This window comes from Littorina saxatilis, linkage group LG5 (assembly GCF_037325665.1).
Source record: "Littorina saxatilis isolate snail1 linkage group LG5, US_GU_Lsax_2.0, whole genome shotgun sequence".
NCBI classification, from domain to species: domain Eukaryota; kingdom Metazoa; phylum Mollusca; class Gastropoda; order Littorinimorpha; family Littorinidae; genus Littorina; species Littorina saxatilis.
In genome coordinates, this window is record NC_090249.1 from 29,087,134 (window position 1) to 29,110,169 (window position 23,036).

At 40.9% G+C, this 23,036-nt stretch overlaps 1 protein-coding gene across 1 annotated transcript in view; it reads left to right on the forward strand.

The window, feature by feature from the left end:
* LOC138966796 (putative defense protein Hdd11) overlaps positions 1–18,558 on the forward strand; it is a 36,823-nt gene extending 18,265 nt beyond the window's left edge. Inside the window, exons 2-5 of the mRNA XM_070339140.1 lie at positions 11,966–12,158; positions 12,737–12,906; positions 15,107–15,198; positions 16,795–18,558. Of these exons, the coding sequence (XP_070195241.1) occupies positions 11,966–12,158; positions 12,737–12,906; positions 15,107–15,198; positions 16,795–16,987 (648 nt within the window). The 3' untranslated portion in view covers positions 16,988–18,558. The remainder of the gene's footprint in view (positions 1–11,965; positions 12,159–12,736; positions 12,907–15,106; positions 15,199–16,794) is intronic.
* The last annotated feature ends 4,478 nt before the right edge of the window (positions 18,559–23,036 follow it).

A 23,036-nucleotide genomic window follows, 5' to 3' on the forward strand; every position in this document is an offset into this window, starting at 1 on the left:
CTGAATCATTCTGGGATACTTTAGTGGTCCACGTCTGTAAATTTCTTGCAGGGCAACAGCTGTAGCTATAGCACTTTTCTCTGTCAACGGTTCAGCATCTTTGTATCTTGTTGCAACATCAACTACAGTCAGTGCATACTTATATTTCTTCCTTCTGACTGTGTCATGCGGTAAATACAGCAGGTCTATTTGATGAGTGTCATTCGGTTTAATGTTAACAAAGTGTGGTCGTGTAATTTTTCTTGGTGCAGGTAAATAGATCTGCCAAACTGCCTGCTTTGACAACCATTTCTTTGCTATATCTTGAGAAACACCTGCTGCGTCACTGAGCTTGTCAATAGCAGTTCTTCCTTTCCAGTATCCTTTTGGGGAATAATATATTTTAGATAACAAAGCATCACTCATGGTTTTTTAAATGACAGAATATTAAGATTTGACAGCACGCGCAATAAAGTAAACAACAGCCATACCAATAACAATGAAAACAATCTCGCCCACCTTCTGCTCTTCTGAAGGCTGATAAAAGTCACCCAGTTTTGGAGGAGCACTTGTCTTCATTTTCTTTCCAGTTACAAGATAGTATTCTTGAATGGCTGCATCAACATTGGCAAAGGTTTTGTTTGCATGTCCTTGCTGCCTGAGTTTATCATTCATAAAGTCTAACTGCGCAATTCGTTTCTTCTCGTATTCATCCTGTGCTTTCGCCAGTTGTTCCATGGCTTTGTTGTGCCTTTCCCTCTCTTCACCATTTTGCAGTTTAGAAAACAAATAGTTGCTGCCAGAAAATGCAAGCGCATTTACAATCGCACCTCCCACCATCATAACCAAGCTAGCCATTTTATTGTCTTACATGTTTATATTTTCTGGAATAATTCCTTGCTTCACCAAAAAGTCTTTTGTTGCAAAGGAAGCTGTCACAACACCAATTAGTTTAGCACCGTCTTCGAAGTCTAACTTTCCCAAGTCGGCTGGTTTCATTCTGAGGAGACTTTTACCCAGCATTGTGTAACCTACACTCAAGCCTCCAATCACTGCAGCGTGATAAACTAGATTAACTATTGTCTTTTCAGAACTCATTTTTATGTTATCAAAATTAAAATATTAAAATTATTCCATATGAAATGAATCCACTGCAGGTACTACTGTGGGCTTTGTTATTGTTTGTACTGCTTTGTTTGTTGGTTTTGGTGTTTCTGGTTTTGGTGTTTCTGATTTTGGTGTTTCTGACACTTTATATTTGCCTTGCCAAAGTTTGTAAAGCAAGTATCCACCTCCTCCAACAACAGCTGCTACAGCTACTTTTCTGTATGATAGAAATGAAGATTTTAATTCTTGATCAGTTTGTGTGACCTTAGTCACTTCAGGAATGTTTGGTGTCTGCTCAACTTCAGACATAATGTTCTGCTTTGCCTTTTGATTTAACTTTTTTTGTCTGTTCCATTCGGCTAGTTTTTTTCCTGCTTCTACTCTACCAGGTTTCTTTGTCACTGTGTTCACTTCTGGTATTTTCGTCTGCTCCACTGTCTGCTTCAACTGATCTGTCATCTTTTTTATTCTGAAAATTAATGTGTTTGAAAGTAATTAATCCAGCAACAAATGGTACTAATAAAGCACCAAATCGATAATACAGGCCACAGGCAAGAGATTCGAGGGACTTGGAAACAACAGGGTCATGAGTTAGATCATGTGTTAAGTCTTCCTCCGAGTCGAGAGGTGTAAAATGTCCAAAAATCTTTGTGTACAAACCTATAACAGTCTGTCCAATACTTCTAACCATCTTAGAACCAAGCACTGATTCATACCGTCCATGATACTTTTCTATATCTTCTGAGGAAAGATGTTGTACTTCTTCCACAGTTAACTGCTGCCCAAGGTAGTGTTTTGTTTTTCCACAAACAGCAAGTGAATACAATCTTTCTTTTTTATCAGGTATAGTCCTACTGTCACAGATTTCAATATCTGTAGCAGTCTGCATCAGCAATTCATCACAGTTCATTTTATTTTGATGCAGAATAAAATTAAAATCTAGTAATTAAACTTGAGTAAGAACTTAGGTAGGAACTTAACAAGAACTTAGGTAGGAACTTAAGTAAGAACTTAGGTAGGAACTTGACAAGAACTTGAGTAAGAACTTGACAAGAACTTGAGTAAGAACTTGACAAAAACTTAGTAAGAACTTGAGTACAAACTTGTCAAGAACTTGAGTAAGAACTTGACAAGAACTTAGCAAGGATTTCTACAAACATACATACTGAACTGGTTGATCAGTTTTTAAAACCAGTTTCGAGTGCTTAGAAGATTTCAGATTATTCTTTATTCTTTCTCTCTCCTGTTTGTTTTCAATGACATCATTTTCTCGAAGACACTCTTCAAAACTGTCACGGTCCTTTGAATAGAACAATGTTATTGTTTTGAGTTGCTCTCTAAAGTCTTTCAGAACTGCATTGTATTTTTGTGTTAATATCCAAACTGATATTAATGCATGTCGTCCACTGAATGCAAGCTTTGCTAGTGCACTTTTCTTTCTAACAATGTCACGTTCTGCTGCACAGTCATCAATAATAAACAGTGTTGGCGTGTTCTGAAAAAGATCGAAATAATGCTCCAAGCAAACATTTAGACGATCAGAAGGATTTACAATAAATATATTTTGATCAGACCATATGAATTTTCTCTCCTTGTATGTTCTGTTATGCTTTATGGTTGGACAGAATATGACTATGTGTTCAAAGTGATTTATGTAAACAGTCTGTAATAAATCCAAAACATATCTTGTTTTGCCGCAACCTGTTGCCCCACAAATCAAAGAACAGTGTGGATCTTTTGGAAGAAAATCTAGATACTTCATTTTAACACGTTCAATAAACAATATCCTGTAATCTGCTTTCAGAGATGTTTAACTGCGCATCTGACACAACAAACACGTAGATCTTAACTGATTTACTACTACTCCCTACTTCCTTTTCAATTTGTATTGTGATTCCTTCTGATCCGTTTTCAATTCGCCTTCCACTTCCATGCAGTTTGTTGTCGTCAGTTGTTCTGAGATCCAGCCATAACGCATATTTATTTGTCAAGAAATCTTCTACGCCAACACCGTGTAAATGTAGATCTTTAGCCACAAGATCAGATGTTGGGTCTTTCAATCTTCCTCCAGTAAAGTACTTTCTTGCTTCATCATAGTGTTGGTATGGCAGCATGCCAGATGCAAATATTTGGTTTGGCTGCCCTTCAATTGTGCAATATACTCTATTGATTAGTGGATTGTAAAACTTTTCTATTTGCCTTTCATATGAATCTTTTGGTTCCTCAAACAACATAAGTATTCCCTTCATTGACCTAGCTGGTGTATTCAAGTTAATGTTCCAGATTGGATCAGCCTGGCTTTTTGAAAGTGTACTGTGATTCAACACTCTTTCATAATAGATAGGCAGCTTAGAACTGTACTGATTTTCTATAAGTCTAGCCAGTTCAGGATGGTTTACAACATCAAACTCTAAAGAAATTCCAGACACCTTATACTTTGCTTCCGGGTCTTCTGAAAGCATAACACGATCATAACTATTGAAAGTCAGGTCGTATGACAGCCTGTCACGCAATGCTCCTTGATAGAAGGGAGGATGTGAATTTATGAGTTCAAAGTCAAGTGGAATACAAAATTTGTTTCCAAAAGCAACATTGACAGCGTTATCTTTTTTGTTATTGTCAGCTTTATCTCCTGCTCCTATTCTAACTTTTATCCCATTGTCTGACTGAATCCCTTGAAACACTCTGTTTTTCTTTTCATTGTCAGTCAACCAATTATCTGCATAAACTAAAAATACATCTGCATTATTCAATGACATCACTTCCCGCCCTTCCAGTTTGACAGTAATCTTCCTCACAATTGCTCTTCCTACATTATAAGCCAAAGTCCTATTTGCATCTGAGCCAGATTCTAATTCTAATTTGAATGATAGTCTTACAGTGCCTGGTACAATAACATCGTTCTTACCTAGATTAGGAAACCTAACAGTAAGTATTTCATTCTGATCAATAGTAGAAGGATTATTTGTAACTATAACTGTTTGCCTTATTCCTTTTACCCCGAGAGGTTCTTTCAGCCTTCTGTAAGGATCAAGAACAGAACCGAACGATTGTGCCATCTTTTTTTATTTTCAAAATAAAAAATAAGTTACAAATGGCAGAAGGTGGATTTGAAGATTTATTTGAGCCAGCGGACGACATGAGCGAAGCAATCCCTTTGGTTCCCTATCATCATTCACTGCATTATGAGGTGGCACGACATGAACTTCTGGAAGGTAAAGTTAGAGATTTCTACAAAAGTTTAGGAGAAGAACCTGATGTTTTAGATCCAAACCAGTTCAAAATGGAAGCAAATCATTTATATACAACTAGCGATAAAGGAGAAAAAGTCCAACTTACATATAAATCTAATCCTGCTAAGTTTCTATCAAAAGTTTCACTAAAACAAAAACTTACTGCTAATCGACTTAGGCAATTAGATATTGTGCCTAGCACACGGTCATCATCTTCCCATGTTGTTTCCTTACTTCAACAAGCAGAACTAGGACTACCAACTGCTACTCAAATAGAATCTGTTCCATTGCAAGATCTTAATAAACTTGCAGATGAGGCTGATCAACTTATACAAGAGATAGAAACTTCTTTTTCTGAGGAAACTTCACTGAAGACTCCACATGAACTATTACCTATGAGAGAAATAGAAGCCCTTAATCAATCACTACAAACCATCAGAGGTGAAATAGCAAATAATCTGTCAAAACTAGGTCAGCTGGATGAAGATATAAACAAAGAGAAACAAAAACTTGCTGATGCTGATGATTTGAACCTAGAACAAGAAGTAAAAAACAGAATTTCTAAGCGTTTAAAAGATTTGCAGGAGGAGAAAGCCATAAGGTTAGAAGTTCTAAGTAACAATAGAGAACAACTGAGAACACAGGTCAGCAGAATAAAAAATACAATTCAAAGAATCCTTTACGAAGACACAACTCTTGCTGAAAGAATTAGAACGCTTTTCAGAGAGCAGGGAATCACAATAGCTAGTATACTAACTGCGTTAGGATTTGCAATAAGCACATTAGTGTTAACACTCACAGGTGGCACTGTCACACCTCCACCTTCACCTTCATCTCCATCTGATCCGGGATGGGTAAAGAAACAACTCAAACACATTGCAGAACTATTAAAGAAACTAGCAGCAAAAGCTTTGGATGCACTTCCAGGAATCATTGGTTCAATTGTTAGCTGGCTGTTATCTTTTGCAGGTAAAGTTGTTGGTTTCATGGCTGAACATCTCTGGACTCTAATAGTTTTAATTGCAGGTGTTCTGCTAACGAGAATAAAGCAAAAGTAAGCCTACACCCACTCCACCAATTACTAGAGCAGTCTTCTGCGATTCATGATCATCACTAATACTAACAGCTTGATCATCCCTAGTGACAGAATGATCTTCACCTGCAGCCCGATCTTCACTTGTCACGCTTTGTTTCTGTTCATTGTGATATGGCTGTAGCATCGTTCTGATTTCTGAATTCAGTTCTTCACCCTTTCCAAGCGGCTGGGTGTCACTAGCAATAATGATTTCATTGTTATAATTTGTTATTGTTCCAATCTGCAGCTGGAGATCAGAAGGTAACATGTAAAGGCCGTTACCAACAGCAAAGTCAACTTTTGATCTTGCATAACGGAGAGAGTCTTGATACCTTTTGATGCTGGAAGGCAGATCAACTGCAGAGTTTATGACATCTTCTAAATTTGATAACAACTGTTTCTGTGCACCAAACCCTGTGCTTGTTCTCATTATGTTTGATCGTGTCTGTGCCTGCGAGCCTAGCAAGCACCACGCATATGTTCGGATAGATTCATTGATCCTTTCAACACCTGATCCAGTGAAACCTTTGCCGGTGTCTAATATAAAAGTAGTCCATGCATTGTGGTGCTCTTGTTCTATTGATCCTAACTGTACCTGCACATTTGAAGAAAAAGATGTATGACCTGGCCAGTAATCAAAATTATACCTCCTGTGGACACCCCATAAATATAGTGTTCCCATGCCATGGTTTTTGTCTTGCTTTTGCCTAAAGTCGGTCTTAAAATCTATATTGAATTCATTGCAGAGACGCTCATACACTTTCATGTTTATCCTATTGTTGAATGGGTTCCAGCTCTTTTCATGCGGCATTGGTGCCTGAAGTTCAGACAAGATTCTCCTGCACTGATAGTAAACGTGAAATGTGTACACACACTTTGTCAGTAAGTTTGAATTATTCATGTGGTCTGCATAGGACACTCCACATCCTGTGGTTGCACAGAATATTGCAAAGTTTAACTGATTCTGATAGAACTGAATTGGGTGAGAGTTCCACATCTTTGGAACACTGTCATTTTTGATTGGGGGATTTAGGTAAGAATGGAATGGGTCAGGCACTTTAACGCGAATGGATTCTGTTTCTGTTACAGCAAAGTCCAACTCATGGAAAGAAATAGTCTTTGGATTGTAATATGGTCCAGTTTTGTATTTAATGTCTTTGTTGAATTTATACTGAATCATTTTTGTTGTTGAATAAAAAATGTTTATCACACTAACAAATGTGAAGACTGGTGTGCCAGTTAAACTTGCAAACCCTATCAACAATCAAAATGGAGGAATGAAAGTTGCACTGCATGAAATTATGTACAAGGTTACTTGGTATAATATCAGTAAAAAAAAGGCTAACAACTGGGTTAGAATTAATGGTAAAACACATTCTGTAGAAGATGGTTACTATGACTTCTGCACTTTAGAGAAAGAATTGTTTGCTCCAGTAGGTATTACAGCGAGTTTAAATCATGCAAGTCTCATTGCTACTCTTACTATGCCCAAAACTAGAGAAGTAAACGTTGAGTTTCCAACCAAACTCCTTGATATGCTTGGAATTACAAAAATATACAAGGGAACACGTCCCATTGACATGGATGTTAACAGTGTACTGTTTGTTCACATGAGAGAGCTTAACACATCCTATAATCTGTTTAATGATCAGCGTTCTGATCTGCTTAGAATTCTTCCACCGAGTGATGCCTCTTTTTGTAAAATGCACGTGCCAACATTTAAGACACTTCAGTTCAAGGACTTGGAGGAAGGGTGTCATGAATTCCTACACATTGATCTGAAAAATCAAAGTGGACAACCAGTTGATTGTTTGTTTAACATTACATTGGAAATAGTTCCATAAAATATTGAGTATTAAAATGTCGAGTGGACCTACAATAGTTTATCCTGTTGCATGTTCAACTATAGAGTTGAAAGATTTAGCAGACGCTATCGACTTTGAGAGCAATGCTGAAGTTGGTGCAGTGTATGCATTCGAGTTTACAGACACCGGTTATTACAAGAGAAAGGAAATCGACGATGAAAAGAAACCAAGATTCCTCAAACTAGGTCAAATCCGTGATGTTAATGTACCTGATCCAATTGTCGATGACATATACTACATGTGGAAACATCAGAATAAAAAATGGGTACTTAGTCCTGTTATCAAAAAGATTGACTGGGAAATGAAGTTTGAATTTGTGAGTCCATACACTCTTGTTGGAAAAGACGACACATTCCGTAAGTCAATCAATGCTAAACCACTAATTGTTAGCCTTGTTCCTGCGATTAACAGCAGGGGAGAAGTTGCAGTTAAACCTTTCCATAAGAACAACTATCTCATTCACAGAAAACAAAGTGTTGAAAAGGACGCTGACACCATTGTCGATTTTATACCCAAGCTTCCAATAGGGCAGAATGCAACTATGATATTTGATATAGTTGTCAGGAAAAGGGAAGAAACCACAAACACTGTTCTAATGAGAGGAATAAATCTCAACTGGAGACCATTAAATGTTGAAGAAGTCAGAGTATTTATTGCTGTTCAAAAGGATTCTAACACAATAAAAAAACAGACGTCAAACCAAAATGTTGTTGTTAACGCAGATATAAATAATTTAACAGAAATAAGAAGTATTAATCTTACTTATCTTGATTTGATTGCTTTCTACTATACAGATAAGGTGTTAAGCAATGAACAGCTTCAAAGCTTAGCAGAAACACTGGCCAGTGAGAATTAAGATAAATATTTTATATTTTGCATTAAAAGATGACTAGCAGTGTGAAGCTTTATCCTAATATTGATGAAAGTGCAGCAGAAAGTCAACAATTCAGACTGGCACACATTAGTAATATACAAAAACAACTAGAAGATGAATTAGAAAAATATTCTCGCGCTAGACGTAAGTACTCAACAACTTACAACAGCCTTTCTAATGCCAGCACTGGTTCTACTATCCTTGCATCAGCTGCAGGTGTAACGGGAACAATTCTGTTAGCTACCGGAGTAGGGACTCCAGTTTCTCTAATCCTAGGTGGTGTCGCAGCAGCAGTTGGTGGTTTATCATTTATAGCATCAGCTATAATGAAAAAAATTGTGAAAAAGCTTGAAAAACACGAATCCATTTCCACTCTTGCATCATCAAAATTGTCTAGCCTAAAACTGTCTATCAGTAAAGCACTTGAAGATTCAAAAGTTTCTGACGAAGAATTCAAACAGATACAAACAGACTTTGATGACTACAAAAGTAAGAAAGCAAGTATTCAAACAAAAACACGAGCTGAATATAACAAGCCACTCGATATAGAAGATCTGAAAAAGCAGTTTTTAAAAAAGGGGATTCAAATAGGACGGGAAGAAAAAGTAAAAATAGAATCACTTGTAAAGAGTTAACTATTCGTTTAGACAGTCACATTGCATGTATCAGATATAATTCTAACAGTGAAAGAACATATGAAGTAAAGTTTGTAAATGAGAGAGCGTATTGAGCTTAAGAATGTTGTATAAGAGAAAGGGGGAATGTACGTTCTGGGTTACTGATTCCGACAGACCCGGCATTGGTTCAAAACAACCTTACTTTACTGTATTTTTTTTGTATGGATTTATGCAGTATTTTTCTGATTTTGTCGCATGTTTCATTTTAGTAAAAGTTTAGTCCAGAAGCCTATTTTGCGTTAATATTTAGGGTCTGTCGGAATCGGTGAGCCAGAACGTACATTCCCCCTTTCTCTCACCTCCAAATAAAGGCCAACTTTTTTTTATCCTTTCGAGTAACATACACACTTTACCGAAATACATTTCAAATAAGGACAAATGCGACTATATGCAACAAAGGAGCGCAGTATGGTTGCTCCAAAGGTTTGGCCTTAATTTTGTTGTGCTGTGACATATTGCACTGTTTGACATGTGTGGTTATACTTGACCTTGTGTACAACCGCCAGTGTAGTCAATAGGTCTCATGATCGTCTCAAGGACGATTCCCCCAAAAAGGCCATTAGTTTCACCCATAGTTGTATGTCGTTTCGTTGTTCCATTCATTTTAATGACTTCAGCGGGTCTGGTGGGGAAAGAGCTGCCTCACTATAGAATAGCAAACTGTGGTTAGATTCACACAGGACAAAGACTTTGCTTTTAAAGTTTCTGCCGAGGTAAAGACCTGCTTTCAACAGTGTATTTCTGAGCAGAGAGTATTCATTTCACAAATAAAATAGTCTAGAGGGCATCCGGTCAAAACATGAATAGCAAAATCGTTCTCTGTGAATGTGCATTATTTTGTTGGCTTTGTGCTGTGTAAATTGGGTTTCTCCTTTCCCTCTATGCTTCTTTCATGTGGAAGCGTCTTTGAAATCTCAAGACTTCACGTTTAATAAGAACATTCTTTCACTTGGACACATACAAAATAATCAATAGGGTGACTCACAAGATGATAGACCTATGTGTTGCTTGATTCTGTAAAAAAAAAAAAAAATCTTTTTTTTTAAAATTATTATAGTTTGTTTTTTGTTTTTTTTGGGGGGGGGGGATGATTCAGCACATTAATACACGTTTCACTTACAAAATCAAATCAACAGCAACATGCGTACGCTGCCCAGGAGACAGCCAGACTGTTGATTTTTGGCATGTTTACAAATCGAAGGATACTTTTATTACGGGTAAATTAATAGGCTTAATAGACCTGTGGTCGGTGAACACGATCGCTCACACACAAAGGAAGTGAGCTCCTTTCTAGACAGACTTTTCAGTAAAATGTAGACTAAGTAAATATACTTCAGGGGTTGACACTTTATTAAGGAGCTACCCTCGTTGATTGAACGGAAATTTGCATACGAATCAACCGTTCATATTTGCTGATATGGCCCTGGAAAACCCCCGCGGCAATATATTCATGAAATACAATCGTGCAAGATCAACACCACGATAAAGAAATCCACAAAGTGTATTGGAGCAAAACCGCCTAGAGTCTGTGACCCGCCAATCATAGAAAAATTCAGCAAACAGAGTTTTTCATGAATTTTCTTTAGCTATTTGAGTTGCTATTCATGCACACTTCTAAAATCCTCTCAGTCTATATTTACACTTAGAAGCTCGAGGTGGAACCAATGCACTGTTTGTTCTGCAATGAAGAGTTATTTACACACATTTTTGAAAGTAAAAAGGGGAAAAGTATAGTATCAGTCGTAACTTAGGACGTCAAAGGCCGGTGAACTCCATAACCTCCTTTTATTCGCATTAAATTGGTGTGCTATACTTGAAGATACGTGCCTGCTCGTGTAAGCGACTGTTATAGGTATACCACCACAGAGATATTTTAGGCTTTATCAAGACTGTCCAACCGCTTAGACACATAGGCCTACTATAACAAACCAGCAACCTGGCTGCATTTTTTTCTGTCTTGTTATCATTATTTTTTATTTTTTTATTTTTTTGTTATAACACACCAATGTCAGTTTTGGAAATAACTGGGCACAAACAAAAAACCTTAACAACAACAACAACAACAATTCACACACTCGCACACACACACACACTCGCACACACACACACTCGCACACACACTCACACACACACTGTGACACACACACACACACACACACACACACACACACACACACACGCTCCAGCCAAGCATTTGATTTGTCGAGTGATGCCGTTGTCCCATGTAAAAGGCTGGGCATATCTGCGGTGGTGTACATGATCGCTTACCCTTCGAAGCTATCGGAGGACTGGTGCCTTTCAAGGCACAATCCTTCTCATGAAAACAGTTCCGATCACCCTCTCAGATTTGGCCAGACTTTTACATTTGTAAGAAACATCCGTCCATTTGGTCGAAGTTAACTTTGCGAAGCTGGTCGCACGGAGCTTTAGCACTTCACGAAGTCGACTTCGGGCTCAACTAAGGATCGCCTTAATGATTGGATTTTTTAATTTTATTAATCAATTTCACTTATTGACACTCGTGTCGATTACAAAGTTATTTCATCCACACACAAAATCCCAGCCTGAACAGAAAGCACACAGAATGTTGATTTTTGGTATGTTAAACACACGTGTTGGGGGCTGCCCGGGTAAAAGCCTGACCATTGAGAACAGTGGTAGCAAACAAGCTGGGTCACATGACCAGTAAGGGCCCTTAAAGGTACACTCATCGTGACAAAATTCCGGGCTACGGTCTCAGATCTGGCCAGTCTTTTTCATTAGAAAAGACCTTCCCCCAATTTGAAATCACACCCAAATTCCCCCTGACTGCTTGCTGCGATGAGTTGGGATTTTTTTAAAGAATTATTTTTTGTATTGCTGCTAGTGGCCTTTACGGCACACACACACACACACACACACACACACACACACACACACACACACACACAATTAAATCATAAAAACATTCCCACTGCGCACAGCAGGCACCCAGACTGCTCATTGTTGATTGGTGTTCAAGTGGAGGGGTGATTTTATCCCATGTAAAAGCCTGTCCACTTTGAAGTCGATGCTAAATGCTTCCATTCCTGCTGGCTCTTTCCGTGGTACCTGCTGCAAAGGGCTACCCCAATGGTCACGCGTCAAGGAAATGAATGCACCGTTGTATGTTACAGGTTTCACTGTTGCAACCCTTCCTGCTGGCGCTTGCCGTGGTACATGTGGCACACGGGTACCCCAATGGTCCACCCGTTAAGGCTTGCACCAGCATGTACCCCTCGGGACACAAAGTGGACGCCCAGACCTCTGACCCTCCATATGAACTCCTCGTCAGTAGCAACACCGTGCAGCTTGGACAGGACGTTACTGGTCAGTTGGTCAAACGAAACTCGTGACATGACGGGGGAAACACTGAGGACACTCTGGGAATATTCGATCGTGTGTCAGTCTCTATCTGTCTGGTTGTCTGTCCGTCCGTTCGTCTGGCAGCACTTTTTCTCTCTCTCTCGCTCTCTGCTTCTCTTTCTCATTCTCATTCTCTCTGTCTCCGTCTCTGTCTCTGTCTGTTTGTCTGTCTGTCTGTCTCTGTCTGTTTGTCTGTCTGTCTGTCTGTCTGTCTGTCTGTCTGTCTGTCTGTCTGTCTGTCTGTCTGTCTGTCTCTCTCTCTCTCTCTCTCTCTCTCTCTCTCTCTCTCTCTCTCTCTCTCTCTCTCTCTCTCTCTCGTGTGTGTTGGGATTTGTGTGTACGAGGATATGTGTATGTGTCTGTGTGTAGCAATCGATTTGCAAAACCAAGCCTCCGATTGTGTATACTAACATGACGTTTACATGCACCACACACACACACACACACACCTGCTTCTATTTTCCAAACTCTCAAGAACAATTGTTTTCCATTTACCTTGCTAATTTTGAATAATATTTCACAACGTGATCTTTGTGTTTCAGTTACATTAAAAATGAAGACAGACCACGACCCAGCATACCCGTACTTTGAAGGGGTGTTCGTCCAAGCTCGCATGGCCAACTGTATGAGCGATCTGCCCATTGGTACCTTTTCTGTCCCCGAGAATGACCCGTTTCTTCGTGTTATGGATTGTCACGCTGACAGACCCATGGTAGGCTTTCTTGTGGATTCTGACCATGAGGTGGGGAGGGTCGGTGGATGGAGAGGGAGAGAGGGAGAGTGAGAGAGAGAGAGAGTGTGTGTGTGTGTGTGTTTGTGTGTGTTTGGGGAAGTGATGTGGTGTGCCTGTATGTCTGTCTTTGCATGGGAAAGAGAGACAGAGACAGAGACAGAGAGAATGAGAAAGAGAAGCAGAGAGCGAGAGAGAGAACAAGTGCTGCCAGACGAACGGACGGACAGACGAGAGAGAGAGAGAGAGAGAGAGAGAGAGAGAGATGTACGTGTAGCGTGTCCCAGTGTGTTTGTGTCGCCTATGGTTGAGATTATGCTGAGACAGCAGTATTGTGCTGCCACAGTACATGCTGTTCCTACTTCAGTCACACGTGGTGTTTCGCTGAAAAAATAGTTGACCACTATCAAGGTTTAATGTGTAGCTCTCTTGTGCATATGTTGCTTTTATCGTGTGATATCGGTTTACTTTTGTCTCGATTACTCATTCTTTAGCTGATATATTACTCTTCCAAGATGAAGAGAGTAAAAGGTGTGCTACTTACTTACCGTCACCTCTCCTAGACACTGAAAACATTTACCAATTTAAAATGTAAAATAAAGCATAAAAAACCTAGGAATATGACCGTTGCAGGTTTGCTGTATGTATTCTGGAGGGACGAGGAGAACGATGTAATACCGAGTACGGAAACGAGACAAAAATGACGTCTTGACTTCTCTTGTTCTTATCAGGCTGCCCGGCAGTGTAACGAATTCAGCGACAGCGTTCCCCCTCATTCAGCTTTCTGATTCGAATTTATACTCCGAAACTGAAATGTTGTTTCCTGGTCAAATTAAAGAAGTACACTTATTTAGGGAAGAAACGCATGTCAGTTTCTTGTAAGTTCAGCAAATTGGTCCTGGAATTAAGTAGATTTCACCCCATACTTCAATTTCTTCGAAAACGTGCACCGAGCGGTTACGTCCCTTGAATGAGAAACAAGTCGCGTAAGGCGAAATTACTACATTTAGTCAAGCTGTGGAACTCACAGAATGAAACTGAACGCACTGCATTTTTCACAATGACCGTACGTCCGCCGCTCGTGCAAAACGCAGTGAAACTGACGAGACTGTTTAGCGCGGAAGTGGTTTCGCTGTGCTGCATAGCACGCTTTTCTGTACCTCTCTTCGTTTTAACTTTCTGAGCGTGTTTTTAATCCAAACATATCATATCTATATGTTTTTGGAATCAGGAACCGACAAGGAATAAGATGACATTGTTTTTAAATCAATTTCGGAAATTTGATTTTGATCATAATTTTTATATTTTTAATTTTGAGAGCTTGTTTTTAATCCGAATCAGAAAATAATGAAAAATAAGATGAACGTAAATTTGGATCGTTTTATATATAAAAAAAAAATTAATTACAATTTTCTGATTTTTAATGACCAAAGTCATAAATTAATTTTTAAGCCACCAAGCTGAAGTGCAATACCGAAGTCCGGCCTTTGTCGAAGATTGCTTGGCCAAAATGTCAATCAATTTAATTGAAAAATGAGGGTGTGACAGTGCCGCCTCAACTTTTACAAAAAAGCCGGATATGACGTCATCAAAGACATTTATCGAAAAAATGAAAAAACATCCGGGGATATCATACCCAGGAACTCTCATGTCCAATTTTATAAAGATCGGTCCAGTAGTTTACTCTGAATCGCTCTACACACACACACGCACACACACACAGACACACATACACCACGACCCTCGTCTCGATTCCCCCTCTATGTTAAAACATTTAGTCAAAACTTGACTAAATGTAAAAAGGATTTTAGGATGAAGCAAATTTTTAAGTTTAAATTAAAAAACACTTTATTTGGTTGAACGAATTTGACCCCATTAATGAAAAGTACCTAATCATCAGGAAGGGAGGGGGTGGAGTTTATACAAGATCAACGAGGCCGAATCAGATAGCTGAATGAGGGGGAAAACTGAATTCGCAACACCGGTGTAACATTCCGTTTGGTGATACTAGTTCGTTCGGGAGACCGACACCCGTGAAGTGCAGCATGGGTCTTGTACCGGCGGTATGAAAGAAGAAAAATCTTTGTTTCGGTTCCGTACTAGGTATTCGGTCGTTCTCCCCGCAACCTCTATGTTGACCGTCGTTATTATTACGTTGTCATATTTCGAAACTTCTTTTCAGAGCGCGGTGTCACACAAGAACCACACCCACCAGACCGAAAAAATGTTCACGTGGACCGCTCCCACTTCTGAACCCGGACGCATCTACTTCAGGTGAGTCAGGACCTGACTGAAGTGACAAACAATCTCTCCACACTATCTCAGTCAGGTGTCCACGCATAGACCAGGGCCGGATCTGGGGGGGGGGGGGGGGGTTCCTGGGTTCCGGAACCCCCCCCTGGCCATCCAATGTACCTCTCAGAGAAAAAAAGTGGACTTTTTAAGCTCTTCCCCCAACTCCCTCAGTTTATTTGGTCTTCTAAAACTATTTCAAATTATGAACAACATCAAGTCGACAACGGCCTGCCCTCCCCGTTATAAGTCCATCATCATAGTAATATTCAAAGTAAAGAGTCCTGTCAGACTTATTTACTAGGCATATATGTCTTTGGGATTATTCCACTGAACCACTATGGTAAATGAATATATGAAGTATTTTGTTACTGTTGAAAATGTGTAATTTTGATTCCCAATTGCAAGGAAAGACCAAAAAATGACCTCACAAATGCAAAATTTTCTCGGCTTCTGGGAGGCTTTGCCCCCCAGCGGGGCGTTGCCCCTGCACCCACAGAGATATCTCTGTGCCTGCACCCCACCGGGGCCTGGGCGGCCCCTGGACCCCTGCCTTCAGTTGGAACCCCCCCCCCCCCCCCCCCTCAAACGAACTTGGTCCGGCCCTGTAGACGAGGATTTAGGTCGGGTTGGTTGGGTTATTACATCGAGTCAAGTTTGGATTAAATGTTTTGAAATAGACTGGGAATCGAGACGAGGGTGGAGGTGGTGGTGGTGGTGGTGGTGGTGGTGGTGGTGGGGGTAATTTGTGAGTGAGTGAGTGAGTGTGTATGTGTGTGTGTGTGTGTGTGTGTGTGTGTGTGTGTGTGTGTGTGTGTGTGTGTGTATGTGTGGAGCGATTCAGAGAAAACTATCAATCAATCAATCTATCAAACAGTTTATTTACCAAATGCAAAGCACAGGATTTTGTTATGGTGTATGCATCCAAACTTCACACTCCTTCCACACGCATATTATATCATAATAAATATGTGCAGATAAAGTGTTCAATTTCACTGGGCCTATTTACATGTGTACACCAACCAGACAGTTCAAAACGGACTGGTTGTTCTTTTAGCACCAATTTGACAGGAGTAATCACAGGTTACATGGACCGATCTTCATGGAACTTTACATACACATTTTTCAGATGATATCCCCAGACCTTTTTTTCTCCTTCTTTTCATAATGTCTTTCTTGTCGTCATATCCGGCGTTTAGTGTACATCTTTATGCCGTCAATAGGACTCCGGAACTGTGTATTATTCCTCAGTCTTATTTTGTTGATCTTTTATTTTCAGGCCGACAGATTGACTAAATGATTGTATAACCTTCACGCGACTTACTTTTTTTGTTTCTTGTCGTTTTTACATTCATTTTAACAACAAAAAGGGCTGTAATAAATCATTTACTTGACTGAGCTTTCGAAGGCCCCTTCAGTTTGCTTATCTTTCTCGGTGTTTCTTATGGTCATCTCTTAAAGCCAAGTTTACGTATACGTCCTTGGTTTCAAACGACAGGAATGTCTCTTTAACTCTTTTTGTTGCTGGTCGACGTTGTTTCTGAGTGCTCACATTTTGTTTTTATTTTCGTTCTGCAGGGCCACGGTGGTGAAAAATACGGAGACCTTTTGGACCAACGTTTACTCCCCATACCTGGAGGATGACACTGATGACAGCAACGTTCCCGGGAAATACTGTGAAGTTCAGTCCACAGTGGGTAGTGCGTCATCACTTGCTGCTGTCACGTCACTCGTTGTTGCTGCTGTCATCACTTCTCTTCAGTTGTTCTGAACTGTGTGATAGTATATTTGACGTGTAGCTAACAAAAGCCGGTGGTACAACGTTTAAAACTGGCAGCATTAAGCACGCGAATTTTTGTCTAATCTTATTCCTAAACCTACACACAGAAATTCCATTGAAACCCTAACCTTCACTGTCAACACAAAGTTCTCCGCAGTGCTCGTCTGATTCTAAATCTTCATGTTAACTTTACATTGGATCTTGCTGCACTCTTTTATTTTCATGTTCACGTACGCGCATAGTCGTTGGTCACTTTACGGTCACTTTACGGTCTCCACACTGCTGCTGCGCGCTGGTACATTTCGCACCGAGTGTCCTTTGGACAAAAGTGCTTGCATCCTTTTACCTGCTAGAGAATCGGAATTTAATGAAGCTGTCAATAATATGCACTATAAATCGAATAGTCGATAATTGCTCGCCAAGTTATCAGGTATTTCATTTTTCTTGTTATTCTTTGTATTCACATTTATTACGTTATTATTATTGTTTTGTTGCTTTATTTGTTTTATTTTTGTTGTTGTTTTTGTTTGCTTGCATGTTTGTTAGCAGTCTGTTTGCTATGAACGCTGAATTGCTCCGTCATCATAGCCTTTACCTGTTTTGGTATCACAATAAACAGATTGTGTCGCAGAAAGGCTGCTTTTGCTTTGCTCTATTTACCCGTAATCAGTCATTTGTACTGAAATCACGAATAGTAAACGAAACTGAGGTTTTACACCTAAATATTTTAGTGCTAATTCTGAATAACAAAAGCACAATTTATCTCCAGCTAAGCCTTTGAAATTTAATGGAAATGGTAAATTTACGTTTTGGCAAATGATTCTGAAGAGGATAATTATTACCTCTGTGAAACAAACAACATTCAGAACAGGGGAAGTAATTCAGACCGGAATTTTTTTGAAGAGAGGGCGAAGCGTGGACAAAATACATGTAAAAGGCACTTACTTCAGGCACTTACTTCCCTTCCCAGTTGTCAGCCATAGACGTAGCCTACAAGTACGCTTGTACTATGATTACACAGAAAATAAATTCCCCATAATTGTGTATGACACGCATATACCCTCTCATTCTCGTTTTGCTAAGTTTTTGTTTCAGGGAAAGACTCTCTCACATGGATGTTGCAAGGACTTATTTTCTTCGGCAAATTTGCTAAAATTGCTATAAAAAATGTTTCGGGATTTTATTTTCGGAGGTAGTCCCATACGTTCCCTTTCGCCCAGCAGTAAAATATTTCGTAGCTCTGTTAAAATGAAATTGTTTCCGGCGAATAGAAATAAGTTTAGGAGTTCGGACGATTGTCAACGTCTAACGACATCCCTGCTTTCATTTCGTGCCATATCCGTAAGTTGTTTTAATGTCGTCCGCAACATATATATTGCAAGCAACCAGTTGCAGCAATCTGAGAACATTTTGTACTGTTTGTTCTTTTTTTTCAGAAGTCCTTTCTATGCAACATTCCCGGCCTAAAATGATGTGTTCATTTAATATTTGTAGTTTATACATGCTAGTCGATGATAGGCGTAACTTGCATCGAAATAAATACGTGATTTAAAAAAATAAAATCTGTAATTGTTGAACTCTAGTATTTTTAGTAGGGGGGGGGGGGGGTTGCCTAATATGGACCACTTTTTGTTTCATGCCGCAGCTTGTTTTCTTGCAAAGACGTTTCATTTTGTGTTTGGTAGTCTTTCTCTCTCTAGTTAAACCGTAAGGCCTAATTAGAGCGGATAAGCTTTGATAGGCATTCAGCAAAAACTAAATACAGACAAATTTACAACTGGTCCATATTAGGAGCCTGAGAGCCTGAGCAAGTTATCTAGAGAGGGTAAATACAACGAATGAAATTGTTTTGAGGGCTCTAGTACTGTTAGCTTGTCAGTACAGGAGGTGGTCCATGTTGGGAGCCGGTCCATATTTGTCAATCTCCCCTTCTTCTTACCATCATTTCAAGTCACAAGCACACACACACACACACACACACACACACACACCGTCACACACTTATACACATACACACACACACACGCACACACACACACACACACTAGCACAGACACACACCAAACCACATACGTACACTTGCACACACACTTGCACAGCACATAATTATACACACTTGCCCACACACTTGCAGAGCATACACGCACACGCTCAAGTACGCGCGCAAACACGCTACGCATGCAGACAAGCACACGTAGGCCGTCATCTTCTCAGTCAAACATGCAAAAGTGTGCCACGTTGTAGGTGCGTTTGTTGCATGTGTAAGTGTGTGTGTGTGTGTGTGTGTGTGTGTGTGTGTGTGTGTGTGTGTGTGTGTGTGCGTGCGTGTGTGTGTGCGTGCGTGCGTGTGTGTGTGTGTGTATGTATATGTGTGTGTGTGTGTGTGTCACTGTGTGTGTGTGTGTGTGTGTGTGTGTGTGTGTGTGTGTGTGTGTGCGGTATGTAAACAAGGAACCAAATACCATGTTTTAACTATTTTCTTACGTAATCAAAAACACAGTCGAAGACACAACATTATTTTGTATTGTAAGATAGTTAGTAACATCTAGAACACCCCATTTATTCAACTTAAAACTCTCCCCTTTGGTATAGAAATTGAATATTTCCCACAGACGACGACCACTATAACGCCAGTGCCAAAATGCACAAATTGGAAAACTCTACCAGAATACATTCAACAGAGAAATTCGTTAAGCCATTTTACACCTTTTCTTGTCAGGGATGATGTTCTCTCTCTCTCTCTCTCTCTCTCTCTCTCTCTCTCTCTCTCTCTCTCTCTCTCTCTCTCTCTCTCTCTCTCTCTCTCTCTCTCTCTCTCTCTGCTTCTCCCGGGGGGTGAGCTGTTTTCAGATTTCTGGTAAGACGTGCTTCTTGATCGTCCGGTGAAATGAGCTTGTTTAACTATTTCTAAACCACTAATTGCTGCAATTTTTGCAATACAAGATGCCTACGTGTCCTGCATTGCACCGTGCAAAAATTGGACAATTTCAACCAACATTGACTCAACTATTGATGAAAAAAGTTCGTCGTCGAAAACAGGGAAAATATTCTCCATTTTGCAAGTGGGACTACTACACGGACTTATCATACAGGCTCGTGCTGACCACGTTCTGTATTCTCGTGTTTTTGACCATCGCTCAGTGCACTGTGCTGTGTTTCAAACACTCGGACTCTATCACGACCACTGTCCACTTCTACGCTGGAGGGTGCGTCAGTCAGAGCTTGTTTTGTGACAGTTTTTCTTCCATCGGCGCGGTGTTAACAAGTGACAGGTATTCTGCGATGGACATGCTACAGTGGAAACACCCGTCTGCTAGACAAGCTGGCAATGCGTGTCACTCACGGTATGTAAACATTTCGACTGCCATGTTTCTAATGTTGTGCGGCGACATCGAACTCAACCCAGGGCCACTGCCAGAAATGGAGGAGCTTATCAACGGGCTGGAAAATAGACTGGAAATGAATCTGGGCAACAAAATTGATTACTTCAGTGCAAAGGTAGATCGGATGTCATGCCAATTAAATAACATATCACAGAAACTGAAAGAGGGTGAACAAGCCATGGATGATATGAAAAAACGCACTGCTGCACTGGAAAACAAGATGTATCAACTTGACGAAGAAATAGAGAAACAACGTATCCATTCTAGGCGTAACCATGTTATTTTTTACGGTGTCACTGAGACGTCTGGTGAAACAGGACAGGATTGTGCCAGAGCAGTGCTATACACCATTAACCTACACGATGACACGGGCAAGGAGTGGCAGCTAGACGACCTTGACCGAGCTTACCGCCTCGGACAGCATAGCGAACAGCGCTCTCGCCCTATCCTGGTGAAGCTGCACAACGCTAACGACAAGCGTGCACTGATCGCCAACCGCAGCACTAGACAGAGCCTGAGGTCAGCTGACGTCTCCATGAACGACGATCTGACACCGAGACAGCGAACCACGCTCAAGGAGCTCCGAGACCAGGGCTTCACGGCCTACTACAGGGGAACGAGGCTGCACAAGAGACCCAGGGAGCACCGAGGTGAGCAGCAGGAACGACAAGCCAGAGACAGCAGTCCAAACACGGAGGCTACCACCTCGTCCCATGACTTCCCATCGCTGCCCTGTCGGCCGCCCCAGTCCCCTGCTGCCCCCACCACCACATCCAGCGTAGACGCCCTTACCTCCCCCCAGCGAGGCGTAGACAACAGGGTCAACCGACAGACCCCGATATACGCGGGCAGGGGGCGGGGTAGAGGCTCACCGACCACCGACATCTCCAGTGACGACAGTAGCGGGTGCGGTGGGGGTCGGGGCGGCGGACGGAGGGCTCAGCTGGACGGCGGAGCAAGCAGTCAACCCGGCGGTGCTGGGTACACGGCCACAGCCGATCACCCGGGCGTGAAGACACGCAGCAGGCTCCAGACGGGTTCCACCGCTGGCACTGCCCGGGGGGCAGGCCATGGCGCCACAGGCCAACGCCAAGGACGTATCGACACGATGCTTGGTGGCAGTAAAATCAGTGACTGACGGTACGGGCACGTCACATCGGCAGTAGAAGGTGGTAAGGGCACGTTAGAATTTCTCACTTGGAACGTCGATGGCTTGGCTTCTAAGCTACCTGATCCTGATTTTCTGGGCTATATCCTGAAGTTCGATATTGTCTGTCTTGTAGAGACATTTTTGGATAAAGCATTCGACCTATCACGGCACTTTAGTGATTTTCAAATCTTCCAGAAATCGGCTAGGAAGCTAACGAGTCATGGTAGGAGGTCAGGGGGCGTCGTTGTTCTCGTAAAGAAAGATATAAGTAAGTTAGTCTATCATGTTGAGACTGAATATGATCATATCTTATGCTTAAAACTTTCCAAAACATTGCTTAATACAGAGGGAGACATTATTTTCATGGCAGCCTATGTCCCTCCAACCACGTCGCCATATTATAACACGAAACAGACTAAATGCCATATCGATGAGTTAGAGTGTTGTCTCCTTGACATGTTTGAAAAACATGGAGATTTGCAGGTCATTCTTTGTGGAGACTTAAACGCAAGAACAGGCCAGTATCAATCTAACGTGTGCCCTGTCGATGAAATGGATAGCGCCGATAAGCGATGTGATCCCTACGCTTGCACCAGGTCATCAGAGGACAAGGTGGCTAACCAATTTGGTTGGGAGCTACTTTCCCTTTGTACATCTTTTAGTATGCATATTTTAAACGGTAACTGCACTCCTGATTTATCAGAACACTTTACATATGTTTCTGTACATGGAAATAGCGTCATTGATTACTTTGTTGTCTCTGATGAATTATCGTCACGTTCTAAACGTCTAGCCGTAGATGAGAGAGTTGAGTCATCGCATATGCCCCTCTGGTTTACGTTTAGCGTCGATTGTGCCCATGTCCGTCCTCCCATCAGTGAAGCAACACAGCCACCTACAAAAAGACTCATATGGGACAGAGAAAAAGAGCAAGAGGTCAAAACTTTGATCCAGTCTGAAAGCTTTGTAAACAAACTGGCCGCTGCTACAGCTATGATCAAAGAGGACGCAGAGGGGTCAGTGGAGTTGTTTACGTGTGCTTTGAAAGACGCTGCTAAACCAATGGAAAGGGTGTTTAAAAATGACTCACCTTTAATCTCCGAAAACAAGTGGTTCGATTCTGAATGCCGAAAATTAAAAAGACAAACACGCAAGGCATTTCGGATGTACAAAAAGGAAAAGACAGGACAAGAGAAAGACAGGTTAAAGATGTTATACCTAACGGAGAGAAAGTCATACTCCAAAGTGCTCAAACAGAAAAAAGACAGTCATAAACAAAATAGAGTGAATAGCCTGCTGTTGAATATTTCTGACTCTCATGCATTTTGGAAGGAGATAAAGAAATTCAGGAGGAAACGTAAACCCGCAGGAACTATTGACAATCAGGCATGGTATGATCATTTTAAGAAAGTACTTAACGAGGATGATGACAGAAGGCATGTTCAAGAACATGACCATACTGACACTGAAGAAGAAAACGAACTTGACTGCGACATTCTCAACAGTG